Source organism: Seriola aureovittata, chromosome 23, assembly GCF_021018895.1.
Source record: "Seriola aureovittata isolate HTS-2021-v1 ecotype China chromosome 23, ASM2101889v1, whole genome shotgun sequence".
Taxonomy (NCBI): Eukaryota; Metazoa; Chordata; class Actinopteri; order Carangiformes; family Carangidae; genus Seriola; species Seriola aureovittata.
The window spans coordinates 3832144-3850749 of record NC_079386.1 but is presented as its reverse complement, the minus strand read 5'-3'; the positions used below and the strand labels follow the sequence as shown (position 1 = coordinate 3850749).

General features: G+C 41.2%; 1 protein-coding gene across 7 annotated transcripts in view; it reads left to right on the top strand.

Moving 5' to 3' along the window:
* nrxn2b (neurexin 2b) overlaps positions 1–18606 on the top strand; it is a 721062-nt gene that overhangs the window by 290259 nt on the left and 412197 nt on the right. For all 7 annotated transcript variants that reach the window (XM_056368788.1, XM_056368786.1, XM_056368783.1 and 4 more), the window contains one exon: positions 16816–17117. In XM_056368788.1, coding sequence (XP_056224763.1) covers positions 16816–17117 — 302 coding nt within the window. The remainder of the gene's footprint in view (positions 1–16815; positions 17118–18606) is intronic.

The following is an 18606-nucleotide window of genomic DNA, read 5'->3' as shown; positions in this document are numbered from 1 at the left end:
CTCAATAATTCAGAAGCAGCAGCTGTGCATTCCCTCTCCCTTAGTGGGTGAGTTATTGATGCATTACAGACTATCTATTGTACCAAGTCATTTCCTGTTGTTATTTTCAGTTTTATGGTTGTATTCATGTTAAACATGGAATAAAGAGCAATCAACGTGTTACAGTAGTATTTTGTTTAAGACATTTCTAGTAATGCATGTCATTATATTTGGAGTGGATTTTTTCAAGTAGTTAAGTAGTTATTCTGTCCAAAAACATCCTCCTATCCAACCCTTCTGGGCATGGTCTCAATCATTAGTCACCATGCTCTTCTTACATGTGCAGAGATTATCTTAAACTTCCTGCACAGATGAAGTGAGCAGAATCTTTTATGAGCAGGAAAAAAAAAAAAACTTTTTTTTTTAGTTGTTTGTGACTGATTACTAATACATATTGTATTTCCCTTTTCCTTCCAACCCAAAATTAAGCTACAAGCTGTTTGCTTTGAAATACGCAGGGTGTTCCAGTATGACCTGCAAGCCTGTAAAATAAAATACACAAATGTGTACTTTCATCTATGAAGCTGAAAAACTACACTTTCTGTGTGTGACAAATGACAGCCAGCGTAATTGTGAGTCAGTACTAAATTGGTAAAAATCCAAAACAACTTAATGCAAACCTCTGAATATGTTTCTGTAATCACTATTTCCGTGTTTTTAGACGCCTGCCTTTAATACATCAGTTGAATTTGTTTGGTTCTGGAAGGAAATGGATTTGGCCTGTACAGTAGTGGTTTAGGTTGCTTACATATGTCAGTAAGTGCAGGCTCTCTTACACAGAGAGGGCTGGTAAAGAGACAGACAGAGCCGATGAAACCTTCATGGATCTTTTGACATTCCACCAGCTCACATTATTAAGTATGAAACTGCCAATGACATTTATTACCATTTATTTACTGCTTAATCATGTCTACATCAATCGAAGTAGACACTTCCCTCCATGATGACTGTATAGTTGCTAAAGGAGACAAACGAGTTCCTTTTCCTCCTTAAAAGCCTTTTAGAAATAACTGATCATGACAGTAATAGACTTATTTATCAATATTTGAAACTGATACTTATAATTTGACCTTGGAGGAACTTGAAACTTTTGACCAGACAGAAGCAACAATACTATTTACTCTTCTTTAATCTGATATTGGGGGGGGGCGGTTATCTGCCCGGTGCATTGCTTCTTTCTAACTCCACGTCATATGGGCTGATTCATGTTGCTACATTCATCATTGACGACCCTCCAGAGGTAAAAGTTAGCGTTGAGCTAAAGGGTTTCCAATACAACTGCAGATTAAATCTCATTTGAACTTTCATTCGCACTCTGTTGTCCAGTCGGTGAACACTCTAAGTTGATCATTGAGTTATATTAGTTGCTCCAGTTACAAGTATTGATTAGATATGAAAGTTTGTTTTTTTTTGTTTTTTTTTAAGTAAGGTGCCTGGCTAAGTTTGTACATTGTTTATTTTATTTCCACCTACACTCACTGAGTCATTGCAACATTTAGTTTTTTAGGTATGGGCTTCATTAGGATTCCACTGGTGTAACAAAGGGGTCCAAGTTGCTGGTGCCCAAAGGTTTGCCAGATGCCCCGAGTACTTGTTAGAGTGCAGTTTTGATTTGTCACCCTTATTTGTTTAATAGTTTAAAAGTTGTCAGATACATAATACCAAATACCCCCTTTCCTTGCCTCATACCACATTGTCTGTCTGCAAAGAGCCATGTTTTCCAGATCCGTTGTGGGCAGTTACAGTTTTTTTTTCAACACCAGGTTCAAGAGGTCAAATGCCTTTAGCAACAAGTTTCTCTCATTAAAACTGGTCCTCAGCTAGCTGAATGCCTTATTAGTGGTTCAACATACTGGGTTACGTATCGCCTCTCTCAACATTGGCATTTACTCAAATTTGACCTAAACTAAGGTTGTTGTTTCCTTTTGTTTGTGAGTGGGGTTTTTTTTGTGTGTGTGTGTGTGTGTGTGTGTGTGTGTGTGTGTGTGTGTGTGTGTGTGTGTGTGTGTGTGGTGTGTGTGTGTGTGTGTGTGTGTGTGTGTGTGTGTGTGTGTGTGTGTGTGTGTGTGTGTGTGTGTGTGTGTCCTCCCAAACTGTCAGTCATTTCCATTTCAACCCAGTTTGGTTTTATTCAACGTGCTGTAGTCCCTGTTACTGTTAGCACTACTGTGGGAAGGCTGCAGTCACATATAACCACCTTGACACCTGTGCTGTGTCTCAATTCGTGTACTTACATACACTTCATGTTTTGGGTGCAGACGTGCTCTCACATTGACAAGTGCAGCAACATGCAGTGCACTACAAGTACACGGATGGTGCACTCAGTGGTCAAAAAATCGAATGTGGCCACTCGCCCTCAACAGTCGCCATCTTGGCTGCTTAGCGGAAGGATAGGGACCACTGACGTATTTTCAAATGGTGACCGAGAAGGGAAGACATGTAGACGTTGACGTGCCAGTCTCATCTCCATGTCGCATGACAAAGGAGGCAAACACAGGAAAATAAAAAGTTCATTTTCAAGTCAAGCGAGCAAAACAGCCAGCAGGCGGGCGATAATCGAGGTCGCATGTAGTGATCGTCACTTTCAGCGAGTGCACATCTTTTTTGATTTGGGACAACCATACCCTGTCGAAATTCATGCACTACAACAGTTAGTGTAGTGTACACACTGTACTACATGTGAGTGTGCTGAGTGAAGTATCCACTTTAAGACACAACACTGGTCACTGGCCAACGTCTTCTTTTCACCTGCGAGTGATGAACATCACAGTGTGGGCATAACACATGGGAGATCCACGCTACCATCTCTTGAGTTCCACCTCTCCACAAACACCCAGTCTAATCTGTAGGAGTTCCAAGTGCAGCGACAAAATGTAGAAACTCACCTGCTTCCCATATAGGCGACTGTGTCTGTTGCTGTTCCATATCAGAGGCATCACTAATTGGAAATGAACCCTCATCTCTGCGGTGTCAGAGTGTCAAAGGCATCACTGGCGGGGAGTAAAAACAGGATGCTTCCCTTGTTTTGTCTGTGCCTTGTCATATACAGATCTTCAATAACTAACCATGCCCCTGAAGAAATCACACTTTCTTTGTTTGTCTACAATGATTTTTTTTTTTTTTCCAAAGAAGGGGCCAACTCAGTGCTGCAGCACACATTGCCTTTAATGTAATGAGGGGTGTGCACGCACACGCTGAACCACTACACTACTCCGCTCTACTGCCGGCTTTGACATTAACATATTAAATAAAGCAGTTTAGGGTGGATAATTCTTCAGGCGCTTTGCCAAGGATTCTCATACAATTAAAAGAAGTCACATAAAACAACATCAGGCACACGTACAAAAATAATACCACATTGTCTTTCATTTTCTCTGTGCTTTATTGAGAGTGACAATTTGTGACAAACTGTGCCAGACTGTGCATTTCATTAAATTTGATGTGTGTTTTATCAGTTCACATGATAATACAACTTAAACAACTTTCAAGACTAACTTATAAACCTTTTTGCAAATATGAAAATTGTTTAGTGTCTTCTCTGAGTTATTCTCACCACAGTTCAATATAAATTTAATGAGACAAGTCCAACCAATGATCACTGGAGCCTCTGGAAAAAAAGAAAACTTGACAGACAACTATGGTGACCCTGAGAGCTCAATGCACTGCAACTTAAGAAAACCCATGAAAATAGACAACACACAAGCAAATTCAGAAAACATCTACATCAATTTGAAAACTCATGTTGCAAAACACAACACAACCAAAAACACCAACGTGATGCAAGTAGCACAGATGACAGCGGAAGCTGAAAGGTCCCATAGTGTATAAATTGATTTTCATGTCTCTTTGATTATAAAGCAGGTCTAGCTTCTATATTAATACTGTGAAAGTATCAAAGCGCTCAGTCCACAGAGAAATGCACACAGCCTGTGTTCAGAAACTGAGCCTTAAAACCCGCCGTCAGGACTTTGTGATGTCACAACAAAGCAGTCACCGCTCTCAGCCATTCCCCAAGCCTCGCCCACCTGGACACATTCAACTTTGCAGGAATTGGTTTCCCTGAGTGATTGCATGAGAGCCTCTCTTCTGAAATCAGAAGAGAGGCTCAGAGCCTCCTCTCTTCTGATTGGCTCACCGACCTGTTGTTACTAGAGCTCCAGAGAGAAGCCTGAGAGAGGAGATGTAAAACTACACTGAGATGCTTTTTGGTTCTTAAAACCACAAATATATATTTTTATGGATCAACACCTCAAATAAAATTCAGGAAAAGTGTAAAATATGGAGCTTTAAGAAAAATGACTTAATTAAGTTGATAACAGGTGGAGCCAGTTTGCAATCATCTTCCTCCCAGCATTGAAGGGAGAAGGTGTCCAAGAAATATGACTCATATAACTAACTATGGAACTAATATGATACAATGTACAGGATGTGTGGCGGTAAGTGCAACTTGACAATGGATAAGCTCACATTGCTCAAGTGAAGGACATGTTCTGGCTCGAGTTAATAGGGCTTATTATGTACGTCGCCTTTCTTACAGTCAACTCCCCCACCCCCACCCGTTGGCTAAGAAGCCTGCCACTCAGGAGCACATGAGGCTATCGTTAGTGTCAGTTTATTTGACATTTTCTTTGTGTCCCGGTTGAACCCAGCGACTGAACAGCCCTCCGCTGTGATAATAGTCATCTCCCAGACACCCACAGTGGGAGAGAAAATAAATGACAGAGGGGGAAAAAACGGAACAAGGATAAAAAAGAAGTAAAAGTGCAAATAAGAGAGAGAAAGCGAGAGAACGAGTTGGAGTGGAGTCACGAGGCTTCTGCCACAGTGTCTGATATAGCGATTACAAAAATGGATTGTTTCCAAGGCAACAGACAATTAAAGGCAACTGCTTTATCCCCAATGAAGTCTTATCTTTTACTTCCTAAGATTATCCTCAAGAACATGAAGAAATGCTGGATATGAACTGGTGGAGGTGACAGGGAGTGAGGGAGTCAACGGGGTCAAATCAACGCCGCCACCTTGCCTCTTGCCACACAGTGCTGACACAGCCTGACTGCAGACGCACCTCATTTCAGGTTTATGTCAGGGTTATGTGACTCAATTTACACTACAGGTCTATCACTGAAGAACAGATTTACTATGCAAATCATGCTGGATTCTTTTCTTACCCTCTCACTATGGAACAATTTACTTTCTTTCTTTTTGTCTTTCTTTTGCCTCCCGCACACTCCTGCCGCGTCCTTCAAATACTGTCAATCAAAGCAATGGCATAAGGGATTAAATTAAAACGAACCGTGTGCTCTTAAAATGTGACCTGCAGCTACATTTAAAGGTGGAGGAGCAAAAAAAAGAATCTAATCAAGTGTCTTTATGCCAAGGGCTCTTAAAATGTATGTCCTCCTCCAGCGCACTTAGCTCACTTAGTCGTGGGTTAGAATAAAGTCTGTGGACACCATGTGGACATGAATTTTACTAATAAAGTCAAGTGGGTGATTAGACAGGCAGATACTTGCACTTTGTACTGGTAAATTATACAGTACAATGTCAAAAAAAAGCTTATTTGAGGGAATACATCAGTGTTTTTTGAGGGGTTTCTTTTTCAGATGTGATTTGATTCAGTTTGGTTAAACTAATCTTGAGCCTGATTTGGATATTTTGGACATGGAGTTACCACCACACTACAATCCACTACATTTTTACCATCATATGATACAAATACTGTCAAAGAATCCTGCAGCTCTTATTCCACCTGTTTCTTTTCCTGGAAAACGTGAAGCTCTATCAGTCGAAACTCTGTCAGCAAGGCTGAAGAGCGACTCTCACTCTCGTACAGTGTGTCACTGCAGACAGGCTCCGTCGATATCGACATTGCTGCTTTTTTTTTTTTTTTTTTTTTTTTTTTTGGCCGAACAAAAGAAAGACAGTGAATGGTGTGATAGCACATTCACTATAACAAGCAGCTATGTGGGGAAGGGTGGGTGTAGGGGTTTGGGTGGAGGTGTCAATGGAACAAAGAACTTTGGCCTCCAGCAAATGAGCTGGGCAGACAGAAAATTATAGCTCCTTCATTACCGCATTGCAATCAGTCCATGGATCGATACATACAGTAATCACCAGCTGTGGAGAGAAAAGGGGAGTGATGGTGATGGGAGCAATGTTCCTCTGTTTCAGCCTCTTGTCGATGGCTCCTCAAGAGACTGGAGGCAGAGGTCCATTGACATATCCACAAATTACCAATACAGCTAAATAGAGAGGTCACAGGTCAGGGCTGGACATGGGGAAAAATAGCCTCGTATTATGGGGAATTGCTGAGTTATATATTAAAACAGATCATTTCTATGATAACTACATACCTAGTGATATGATACATTTCATGCCCCCCAGTGGCTCACCTGGTAGAGCGCATACCATAAAAGGCTTAGTCCTGACAGCAGCTGCTCAGGTTGGAGTCCGGCGCACAGCTCTTTGCTGCATGTCATTCCCTCCCTCTCTCACTGTCGCTATTGGAATGACGGCGAAAAATGCCCTAAAAATAACTTCATTAACTTGGTTGTCTAATGTCTTATACCATGGGAGGCATGGGAGGCTCAAGTTAGGGGCAACAAAACACCTGAGTTTGACTCTGACGCCTTGTTCAGACCGATCATTTCAATGGTTGTTGGGGCAACAGGGGTCAGAGCACAGAGGGTAAAAACAGAAATCAAACAAGCATTTGCTGCAACAGCGTGGCATCATCTGGTGGTCAGTCAAATACATTGCCTTGTTTTGTAAACAACTACAGAGTCTTTTAACATCTGATGAGCCTAAAAATGTTTAAATGTATTACTGAAACAGGAAAAGCATCGTTCATTATGTCACCTGTGCCTGCAGCAGCACTTCAACACCAAAGCAAACGCTTGTATTTTTTATTAAAAGGTCAGTCAGGTGTAAGTTGACTTTAAGACCAGGTTCTGTTGGGTCTACAGCAGTTAAATCCAGGATCAAGATCAATTAAAACCCAGTCCAGTTTGAATGATCTAAGCTGTGCATATATGTATTTAAACAAATTTCAGCACAAAGTAAACTGAACTGAAAAGAACGGTTACATAAGTACTCTCTACAAAGGTGGTGCTTAAAACATTTTTCAACATTATTACAGAATTACAGCTAAAACTCTAGACAATCTTTAGTTTCATTGCAGTAATTATTACGCTTGCATTACCTTCTGGTGACATACAGTACTGTGTGTCTTTTTTGGAGTGACCCTGCCGAAGTCCCATGATCCACTGCACTGTAAACACAAGGCTTTGAGAGCCTGGCCTTTGCCAGGGAGAATCATCCAGTGGCTTTTCCCCGAGCTTAGAAAACCACATATGTTTTTCTTAAGGACAGCTGACAGTTCAGATTTATTTGTGAGGGAGTAAAAGAGGGTAAAATAAGGCAGGGAGGGGCCACAAAGATCTGAGCAATTAATCAATCAATCGATCAGTCCACCTCAGTTGGGTTTGTGTGCACCACTTACAAGTAGTCTTAGATTTTTGAACCCCACTGTGTGTTGCGTGCCAGACTCTTTATCAACGCCTAGGAGTGATGATGTATTCATATGTGACTGCTTGGTTTTTACTACACACAACCCTCCATGGTGGTGTTTATGTGATGTTTTGTTTTTGTTTCTTTTGCAGGCGTGTGTGTGTGTGTGTGTGTGTGTGTGTGTGTGTGTGTGTGTGTGTGTGTGTGTGTGTGTGTGTGTGTGGTGTGTGCGTGTGTGTGTGTGTGTGTGTGTGTGTGTGTGTGTGTGTGTGTGTGTGTGTGTGCGCACGTGGCGTGTTCTTAAACATTGGCCAAACGTTTAATAAGCAAACAAATGTTCACAGCAGTTCACAGGCTTTTGCTTGTGCCTTGGAGCTAGCGCAGGACACTAGCCTCTGTCTGTGGACCCAGCAGGCCTGTTTGATTCATGAAGCAGCATCAAAGCTTTCATATGCCCCTTACATTTCCCACTGCTCTCTCATCTCACTGTTGAACCGTTTCTCCAAAGCTGTCGGATAGTATCTCTGCGGGGTGGATGGCACTCGTCGGTAGCTAATAGAGGGTGACTATATATGCACGTGTGTGTGTGTGTGTGTGTGTGTGTGTTGTGTGTGTGTGTGTGTGTGTGTGTGTGTGTGTAAGAACAGCAAGGTAATGTGATGTGACAGGAGGATTTGCCAGCGTGCGGCCGTCTAGATTTTGAATGTTTTCACATGCGCGTCCACAGATACATACAGTCGTCTCGACGCATTCTCCCTTTTTCTTACTCCCCAAAAAGCAGTATGTTAAGGTTCATTATGCGTTGACTAATGCACCACACAAGTTTGGATGGAGCTAGCCATGCAGCTCATCTTATTAAACCTGTTCTCTCTCTCTCTCTCTCTCTCTCTCTGTCTCTCTCTGTCTGAGCTGAATCAGTTTAATAACACATGCTGCACTGCACTTTTATTACTGTAATATCCACCAAAGACGAGCCTAAAATGGCACTTTCAGGGCAGCACTGAGAAACACAGATTATTTTCATGTTCTTATGACATTTTATCACCATTTATGATGCTATTTTTTTTTTTATTTTTTTTTTTTTTTTCCCAGAGTGGGGATGTTTGTTATAAATATGCATAGATTCACGATTCATTGTTGCAGGGAAGCCAGATTTGCATATGTATTTACACATCCTAATGCTTATACTTGCTCATGGCTCTCCAGCGGAGCTACAGCAGGACTGTCACTGTATGGGTACAGAATGTGCCAGTGGGTCGGAGTGTGTGATTGTCCGAGTCAATGGCATTGATTCCACTCAGGTTGGAAATTCAACCCTCTCCCGCCGTCCGTCCTCCCCCTCATTGTGTAGCTCACAGAAATGAAGCGCCGCCCCTCACGAACAGCGGAGGCCAGGGGTCTCTGAAGCAAGGCTGTCTGAAACCAAAACTGTGGTACGACCGAGGTCGCAGTGGAGGTTGGGGTTATTGAATCCCTTTTGTGTAAAGCATAAAGGCTGAGGGCAGAAAGAAAACGTCAATTCTAAGTTAGATAAGCAGTGCTTAAAATATGAAGCGGTACGATATTGTTGTCATTCCGGGGTTGAGACCTTAATGATACTTCCAGAGAGATCAGATGTCAGGGAGAGAGTAGCACTTCAACAGCTGGCAGGGGTTTGGGGTTTACGTTCATTTGTATGTATGGGAGCCAAAACCCTCACACTGTAAAATCTGACAAATTGATCTTACTGAAAATAATCTAGGAAACCGAAGCCTTAAAAAAGCTGAGTGAATATAACTATTAATCTTCTTTTGTGTTGACTTTATATCTACTTGTTAAGTTTACTTGAAATTTTGTTTTTTTATTCACTTGATGAAGTTTTACCAACTTAAAAAATGAGTAAAATGAACTTGCTCTTTCTGAGTTTTGACAACTTAAGTTAAAGTTAGTCTGATTTAACTGAACTGTTGCGTTTACTCAGTAGAATTTAGTAAACCGCCTTAGTTCCCGAGCTTTTCCAACTCACGGAACCACTTGTGAATCTCAAAAATGTTGGCAACCCACATCCAGCTCCATAACAACACAGAAGCCGAATGATGCCTCAGAGCACTTTTTATTTTGATGATAATGATGGAACATTCAGGACTGAACTGAAAGCAGGGCAAACATGAAGGAAATTCAATTTTTGGTCTTTGTCTGACGGGGAGCGATCACTTGTAGATTCACCATCTGTCTCTCGACTCTCTCCTTTTAACTCTTCCTGTTGCAAACCAGCTATCTATTTTAATACTCCACTTTTTGCCAAGGATTGGATCTTTTAGTGTTTTGCAAATGATTTGTAACGACACTTGTGATACTGTCACAGTCCACCACTGGGCCCCTGGCCTACAGGTTGGGAACCACTGCCTAAGATAAATAAAGTAAGCACAACAAAGAATGATCAGTTTACAAGATTTTTTTTTTTCTTTTTCTTACGCCATTCTGAGAGTCCTAATAAGTAATCTTCAAAATAATCTTTAAAAATACTAGTAATATTCAGACTAAATCTCCCTCACTTCAGATGGCTCCATGGCACAGTTATATCACACATACAAGTATTCAAGTAACCTTCAGCCAACTTACAAACTAGAAGAAGCATTCCACTAAACTATGCATGTGCTTTGAACTGTAATTAACACTACATAACACTGTAGGTGTTAACATTGTGCTATATATCTGTATTCTGCTGTTTGCAAACGAGTCAGTCACGTGTATATTCTTAAACATTTACAAAACAGAAATTTACAGATATCATATTACAGGATATCTGAAATCATTTTCTTGAGGGGAATATTAATTTCGAAAGGTTCTATGGCCTTTAAAAACTTGCAGTACACATATCGCTTAACATTTTGCAATCAGTAACCTGCCACGTTATTAGAAAATGGCTGCATTAAGGCTGGTATAATGTGAGTTTTCTAGAACGCAACTCAAAGCAATTTAGCTAATCATTTCAAATATATTCCTCAGAAGACAGAAAAGTGGTGCATCTATTCCAGCCGGAAAAAGCTATAAAGAATAAAAGTATTGTTTATGAGCAACAAGTCTTTCAGTACTATTCAGTGTGCATTTACCTTTTTCGTGTTTGTACTGTATCGTTAAATATTAGAAGCCAGTGAACTTTTGAATCGGAGGCCCAGAAGAAGCAGCCTGAAAGCGTGAGCACCAGGAAAGGCCACTGGAGCCAGAGGATACATGTGGGCAGATGAGAAACATTGGCTCTTTTCCTCATTACATCTGCTTATTCATGCAGGGAGTATCATTTTTGACCCCTAAAAATACCCAGCACTAAAGGTCCGCTCAGTCAGCGCAATGAAATCAAACACCAGAGGATCTCAACAGTTAATTAATAATAAAGGCACCATTATGGGTGGCTAAATTTCAAATGAGTCATTTCTTTAATGTAGCCGGGGCCTTGTGCGAGGTTAATTGAGACCTTGACAGCACTTCAGTCTCTGCTGTGTGCTCGCATGTCTTGCCTTACCTCTGGCTACGGCGTGCGGCTCTTGGGCTTTTACGAGAGAGAGATTTGATCTGACTGAAAAAAAAAGAAAAAAGTGTATACTCCAAGCGTGTGTGCGCATGTAATCATAAGAGTGGTGCCACGGGAATGAGAGGATGAGATGGAGATGTACAGTAGATGTAAAAGGAGAAGCAGATGTATAGTGACAAGCACATATTCACAGGAGCTGAAGTGGTCCTAGAGACGGGGAGAAACCAGTCATTCTTTGTATTCGTTTTTTTTTTTTGTGTCTTGAAAGCAACGGGTGAAGTGATCTTCTTCTCTCTTCTGGGAAACTGGGAGGAGGGCTTTTCCAGTGTTCTGCAGTGTGGAGGAGGATTCCTGGAGCATACAGGGCATATGGGGAATTACTTAACCAGACTCTAGTGTACATATTTGGATAACACAAAGATGTATTACTGGTTTGACATTTTTATTCTATCCTACATCTGCCTTTAAAGTCAAGAACAAAAATCGTGCGATTGTGTAAATTTTAAAAATAACTTATCAAAGGGATTTTTTTTTTTTTTTTTTTTGCCATTGTGACCAGACCGACTGGTGCAACAGTCAGTCCCTGTCCTCTCCTCTCACTCCCTGATCCTCTCCAGCTTTATCTCCTCCTCTCAGCCTTCTGTTCATTAAACACACATAAACAAAAGAAAGTTTTTTATTTGCAGCTCGTGTCTCTCCCGTTGCATCCGGCTCAATCTCGCTGAGCCCATAGAAGCAATCACAAGCTGTTTGTTGCTTACCGTTAACAGCTCATACTGTGGGAGGGGGTCCAACTTAATACATAATTGAAAATGGTTGCTGTGGTCCATTTGCCACGCTTTTATTCTTCCAACATCAGCAAGGCAGGCACCGCCAGGAGGCTGCTCTTGGGGGATTTGCTTTTTTTCTCTGTGTCATTTTTCCCCTCCATCTCTTTCTCTCTCCTTTGATGCCTTTTTTTTTTCGATGACAATTTACACTTCAGTTGAGATTGCTCTAAATTTCGATTTTACCCCAAATGCTCTTTTAAGTAGCTGCCTCTGTCTGGATGCCATTTGTCCCTCACTTCCTCTTTTTTTTTCTTTTTTTTTTACACATGAAATGTTTTCTTTTATGTGAGTGCATGCACCCATATTAGGCTCCAGAAGTATAGCAGTTAGTATTTCACTTCAAACAGCCTTCTTTCCTTCTTCACGCTGCAGTTATTCCTTAACTGGATGTTAATGAAATCAACTCATGTAAGCTATCACACATTGAATGGACCACAGTCATTTCTTAGTACAAAGTGCACAACTATCACATGGACACACTATTATCCATCTCCACTCACCAGAGATTGCTCCTGTGCCGAACTCTCTCGCTCACAAGATTTGGCTCTCAATCTGTCTGCCAAAGGACCACCCTCTCTGGCCAGCCCCCCCCCCCGGGAAATGCACCGAGGTCTTGGAGTGATTTTGCTGTAATGGAACTTCAGGATAAACTAGATTTGATGATCCACCCATACAGGGGCCTCTTGGCGGTTCGAGTTTGCCCCCTCTTCCTCATGTTTCAGCCCTAAACCTCATTAGCTGAGGCTGATTCTTTAATCTCTCCTCCCCAGGGAGGCAGAGGTGCGTAGGGGCAAACGAAGACAGGAAGTGGAGTGTCACTTCAGATCATAGTACATGTCGAGGAACCAGTTGATTTGTATCACCGCAGAGCGGGGAAGAGTTATTTGAGAGTTGAGAGATCTTGATGTTATTGATGTTGTTGTGTATATCTCTGCTTTTTCCCGAGGTCAGTTATTTTTTAGCTGATTTTTACCACATATCTTAGGATTTGTAATATTCAGTCTGGAGATCAGCCGTCTTATTGTCATGATACTTAAATTAAGATGAAACTGAGTTTCGCAGGCAGATATCTTGTTCCTAATTCAAGATGTCTGCCTGAGGAAGGCTGCTGCTGCCTGCATGCTTCTCTCTTTCTTTTTGCTTCCCTTTAATGATGCCTTATCACCACAAATATGTCACAGTGAAAAGATTGTCATGGACATCTACAGAAGACCGCTGTATTTGAAACAAAAATACTTCACAGACTGTGTGAATCATCCAACATTATTATGGAGCTCAAACGCTAAGCTAACATTAGCACTGATCCTGCTGGGATGCTTAGCTCTGAGACTACCACAGAACTGAAGATGATCAGCTGCTTACTGGAGTAATATTGCAGGAGTGAAAGGTTGCGCCAAGAGTAGGTGATATTATGACTGGCTAATGTTAGCCAAACACTGGCATGAACCGATAGACATGCTAAACTAATGCTAGCCCTGGATACAACTAATGAAAGGCACATTTCTGAGGCTGCCACTGCAGTCAACGGTGTACCTGGGAAACATGCTGTCAGCAACAATTATGCCTTTTGGAACATGCATAAGGCAGAACTGAAAAAAATGAATCCATTCACCAAAAATAGTGATAGCTGTAGCAATGGAGAGTTCTTCTCAACTCCCCTGAAATGAACTCTGGTACCGGCTGGCCCTCTCTGCTCAACCACTGCTGTGTGAGCCCAGATCACCATGTGAAGAGGGCGATCTTATGTGCTCTGTGACACAACAGAAAAAAACCCCAGCAAACTACTCAGCAAACTCTGAACAAAAGTATTGTGCATTGAGAGGACACGAGGTATTTCCATTGTGTCTTTACTGGACTGCTGAAGAGGCTAAGCTCCCTAGATATTGAGGCTTACATTAGTGCCCTCTGCCGTCAGTCGGATGGGGAGTAAACAAGTTCAGCAGGCTACTGTGACTGAACATGTGGCTCTCAATTGCTTGTGCTTCACATAAAGTGAATTTTTTTTATTGACAATTTCAACCTCTATTGGGAGCACATGTACCTCTTCAGAGATAATGGATTTCATTGTAACAGATCTGGAATGGAATTATTCACCTTGAACCTACTTTACTCTATTTGCCACCCAAATGTGGTGAGGTGCAAGGACAGCCTAAAGATAAAGATGGCCACCCCATCCCCCACACAGTCAAACACCAGCTCAGCAACCCAGGAAAAAGGTGTGAGCCCTGCCCCAGGGCAACAGCCTTGCAAAGGTGATCTCTCACACCGCCACAGCCAGACTCCACCCCAACAACTCCTCCTGATACTCGCAACACTCCTGACACTCATGTTAGATCAGAAACTGTTAAATAACGCTATATTAATGATAATACTGGTACACTGTTTATGGAGGCTATCTGCCTGTCATCAACTTTTACCTCAACCTCTGCTGATGATCTCCCAGATAATTTCAATTCAGAAATTGTAAATGTTAATGATGTCAAGCAAAAAACACCATGGAGAAATGATGCATCTGTAAAAATCCATGAAAAAGAAAAGCGTAAATGGCAAAAATCTATGATGCACATATGCAGCTGCATACATAATCTGGAATTGAAAAATTGACAACTGGCCCCCTGAACTCCTTTCAACTGATAACGACAATGTGTTTGCTTCTTTCTTGAGGGATAAAACTCAAAACATTAGACAAGCACTCAGTAGTTCCTCATTAAATAAATGTGTCACCACTACTTCTACATAAAAGTAACTTGATAAACATGACCCAGTTTTAAGCCATCAACATGCTCAACGTTCTTCCAACGAACCATCACAAAAACGTTTACAGCTACTCGGGCGACAGACTTACTGCAAATAGTTTAGTTTCCATTGGCAACTACATATCTGGCATGATGTGGAGTACATCAAGGTTCAGTTCTGGGAGCTTTCTTATTCAACCTTTATATGCTCCCACTTATTGCTTGCCTTAGCTATGTGGACAACACTCAGCACTGTCAATAAGCGACTATGCTCATATTGACTCACTTCTCACTCGCATCTGTGCATTAATGAGTGGATATGCCAATATTTCCTCCAACTAAACAAAGACAAAACTGAGATAATTGTCTTCAGTGCTAAATAAGGAAGGCTGAAAGTTCTCCATCTCCATTCTCTTTCTTTCAAGCCTAAAGTCATCAATCTGGGTGTTATTACTGACTCTGATTTCAATTTTAACCCCAACATCAAGTCTTTTACAAAAAATATATATTAGACGATACATGTCAAAACAAAATTTAGAAAAACACATTTTTGCTTTCATTTCCAGAATGTTAGACTACCGTAACAGTCCTTTCTCAGACCTTCCCAAAAGCACAAATGCAGCTACAGCTCATTCAGAATGCTGCTGGAGTTCTAACAAAAACCAAGAGAGATGAACACGTTACACTAGTTCTTAGATCTCTGCACTGACAACCAGTGTCTCAAACAATTGACTTCAAAATGTTGTTACTTTTCTATAAATCATTTGATGGTTTAGGGCCTGAATACATCTCTGACTTGCTTCCACACTATGAACCCTATGAACCTCTTAAGTCACCAGGCACCAGTCTGCTAAGTGTCCCTAGGATTCAAACAAAAACAGAGTGAAGCTGCATTCACTTATTATGCTGCACATTGCTGGAATAAACTACTGGAAGATATTAGATTTGCACTAACTCTGGCTACTTTTTAAAAAAGGCTAATGACTTTTATGTTAACATCGGTTTTTAATTGCTGCTAAGAATTGCCCTCTGACTCTTAAACGCACTGTGACTTTTGATTTGGGTTTTTTGCATTTTATACTTCTTAATCTTTTTATTATTCTATGTGTTCTTTTTTTATCTATTTCTATTTAAAGTGCTTTGAATTGCCTCTGTGTATGAAATGTGCTATATAAATAAACTTGCCTTGCCGTGATCCTGCAGGGAAATGATGTCATCACTGTAGCAAAAGTAGTGTGATTCATTCGGAAAGACAGGATATGTTCCAAAGAATAAAAATATAACAGTATAAGGAGTAAATACAATGCTGCATATGATCATAATCACAGAGAATAGTATGGAGACCAAGAAAAATGTTAATCATTTCCATGCTCACTGGTTCCATCGTCCACACGCTGATTGAGGTGTCACTGTTGTGAATGTTGTTGCAGCGCTACTTTCTATTGTGACAGCTGCGGTTGTTTGTTCAGATCCTGACAGATGCACACTGTGTCCTCCCCTGCTGCTGTAAGGCTGCTGTTTGACATGTGTCCATAGTACAAACTGGCTGTTTTGACTGCTAGCGTGTGAATGAAGCTCACTGCAGTGGAAGGTGTCCATGTGCTGCAGACAGACTGACAGGCATTAGCAACGTTTTCAACACCTTTTCCCTCCCTTTCTGTTTTGTTTTTTGTTTTTTTTTAAGCTGCTCCTTTAATCCACTTTGTCTGATTCCACAAATTCAAAGACATCTTCCTATCTAACTCTAACCCAGCTGCTTGCTTTGCTCTGGTGGAAGTAATTTTCTTTTACCTGAGACATACTCCTCATAATGCAGATGCTTCACTCTGTAGCCAAGGTTGTTTTAAAATGTTTAATTAATGTGTTCATAATTTAGTTAGTTTGTCTGTTTACAAATATTATTTCAGCCCCATGATGAAAAAATAGTTTGGAGCAACAAAAAAAGGCAAATCAACTAACTGAATTCTGAATAACTGAACACTCCTTCCTTCTCATTAAAGTAGATATTTGTAACTTTTTCTATTGTTCATTTGGATGTTTTAACTTTCTGTTTTAACACATTTTTGACTTTAAATGTTTTCCTTTCAATGATTAGGAATACTTTTATTCAATTAATTATATAGGCGAACAAGTTGCAGCAACCTAATTTTAACTTAGGTTCCTTTTTCTTTCTCCCTTCTCTCTTCTCCAGGTAAGGAAGAGTCAGTGGCCACCTTCAAGGGCAACGAGTTCTTCTGCTACGACCTGTCGCTGACGCCCATCCAGAGCAGCACCGACGAGATCACGCTCTCTTTCCGCACGCTGCAACGCAACGGCCTCATGCTGCACACTGGGAAGTCGGCCGACTACGTAAACCTTTCGTTGAAGAGCGGCGCCGTCTGGCTGGTCATCAACCTGGGCTCGGGGGCTTTCGAAGCCCTGGTGGAGCCCGTGAACGGCAAGTTCAACGACAACGCCTGGCATGATGTGCGCGTCACCCGCAACCTGCGCCAGGTAAACACTGCCCGTCTGAACCAGGGCCACCACATTCGGAGTGGTGCCTCTGATTGCCACCCACCCTCTAAGGTTTTGTTTGACTCTCCATCTTTATGTCTTTTCTCTCTGCACGTGAAGCGCACAGGGAGTGTTTCTCTCACCTTCCTTTTCTCCTCTCTTGTTGGTTTCTTCCCGGATTAACTAACAAGTCTCTTTTTTCCAGGCTGGAGTTGAACAGAAGGCTGGCACAGTTATTTCTCTCTTTCTTGGCCTCATATTTATTTCTAAAATAACCAAAGATCCATCTCACCTTCATGTTCAAAGGTCATTCTAAAGCAAAAATTGAAAAGGCATCACAGCCCAAGTGACAATGAGACTAATCCCAGCTAGATTTTAGTTAACATACATTATAAGGGAATCAATGACAACTATGTATATTTGGGTGTTACCAGGGACATTGTTTTGTGCTGTTATTAATGAACAAGTGAAGAAAGTGCTCTGCTCAGTATATATGCACATAATGTACTTGGCTACACAAATAGAATGCACCTTAATTTATCAATGGTGACAATGCACTTAAACCCTTTCTGAACAAATTACCCAACACATCTTTACAAATCTTTAATTGAAGCTAATGGAAAACAAAAGAGCACCTGCAACCCGGATGGCCACGTGTATGTGTGTGTCTGTGCATGTTCCATCCATACACATGCACAGCAAAGCACTACGTGGACCAAAGTGCACGCGCGCCACTCCCTGAATGCACCAGGTCATCAATTGGCAGTTGCAGATACCAGCAGTGAGATACAATCAATTTCACTTACACTTGCCGTGCTTACTTCTTTGCGTTTTTTTTTTGGTAATTGTAATTGGAATGAATGTCTTGTCAGACCCAATAATGGCCATTGCAAGCAGCCACGAATGCAAAAAAGCCTAAAGTGAATGCATTAACACAAAGATGGTATATCAGCCTTTTTGTGTGTCTCTGCAAAAACGTCCCCTGAAAGTTTGAACAACCAAGAAGAAAACGGCAATAGTATCACTCCTGTAACTTTCAGATATTGAAGAAATTCCTCCCCACGCAGAAAAAGGAAAACCTGAGAGCAAAGTGATTCTCAATGTAGACTAAGTGCTGTTAAATTATAGGGGGGAATTTCCATGCCAACCAGACTCTGCAATTTCTGTCATATTGCAATAATATTATTATATATTTCACTGTGGTAACTAAGACATGGAAAAAGTCCAAGATTTGTGGAACTGATGTTTTATTAGCATATGCCGTGCTTTCATAAGGGCAAATGATCACACACTCACAGATGCACCATCTCAGACACACACACACACACGCACACACAGTCGGGGTCAAATATGTAATGCTGCAGAACTATGTGTGATCAGCAGAGTGAGACTAGCTTAATGAGTTTGGGAAGCCAACATGATTTTAAAGATTTACAGCATGAGCCAACCCACCTACCACCAACTGCATCATAATGACCATTAGGCAAAT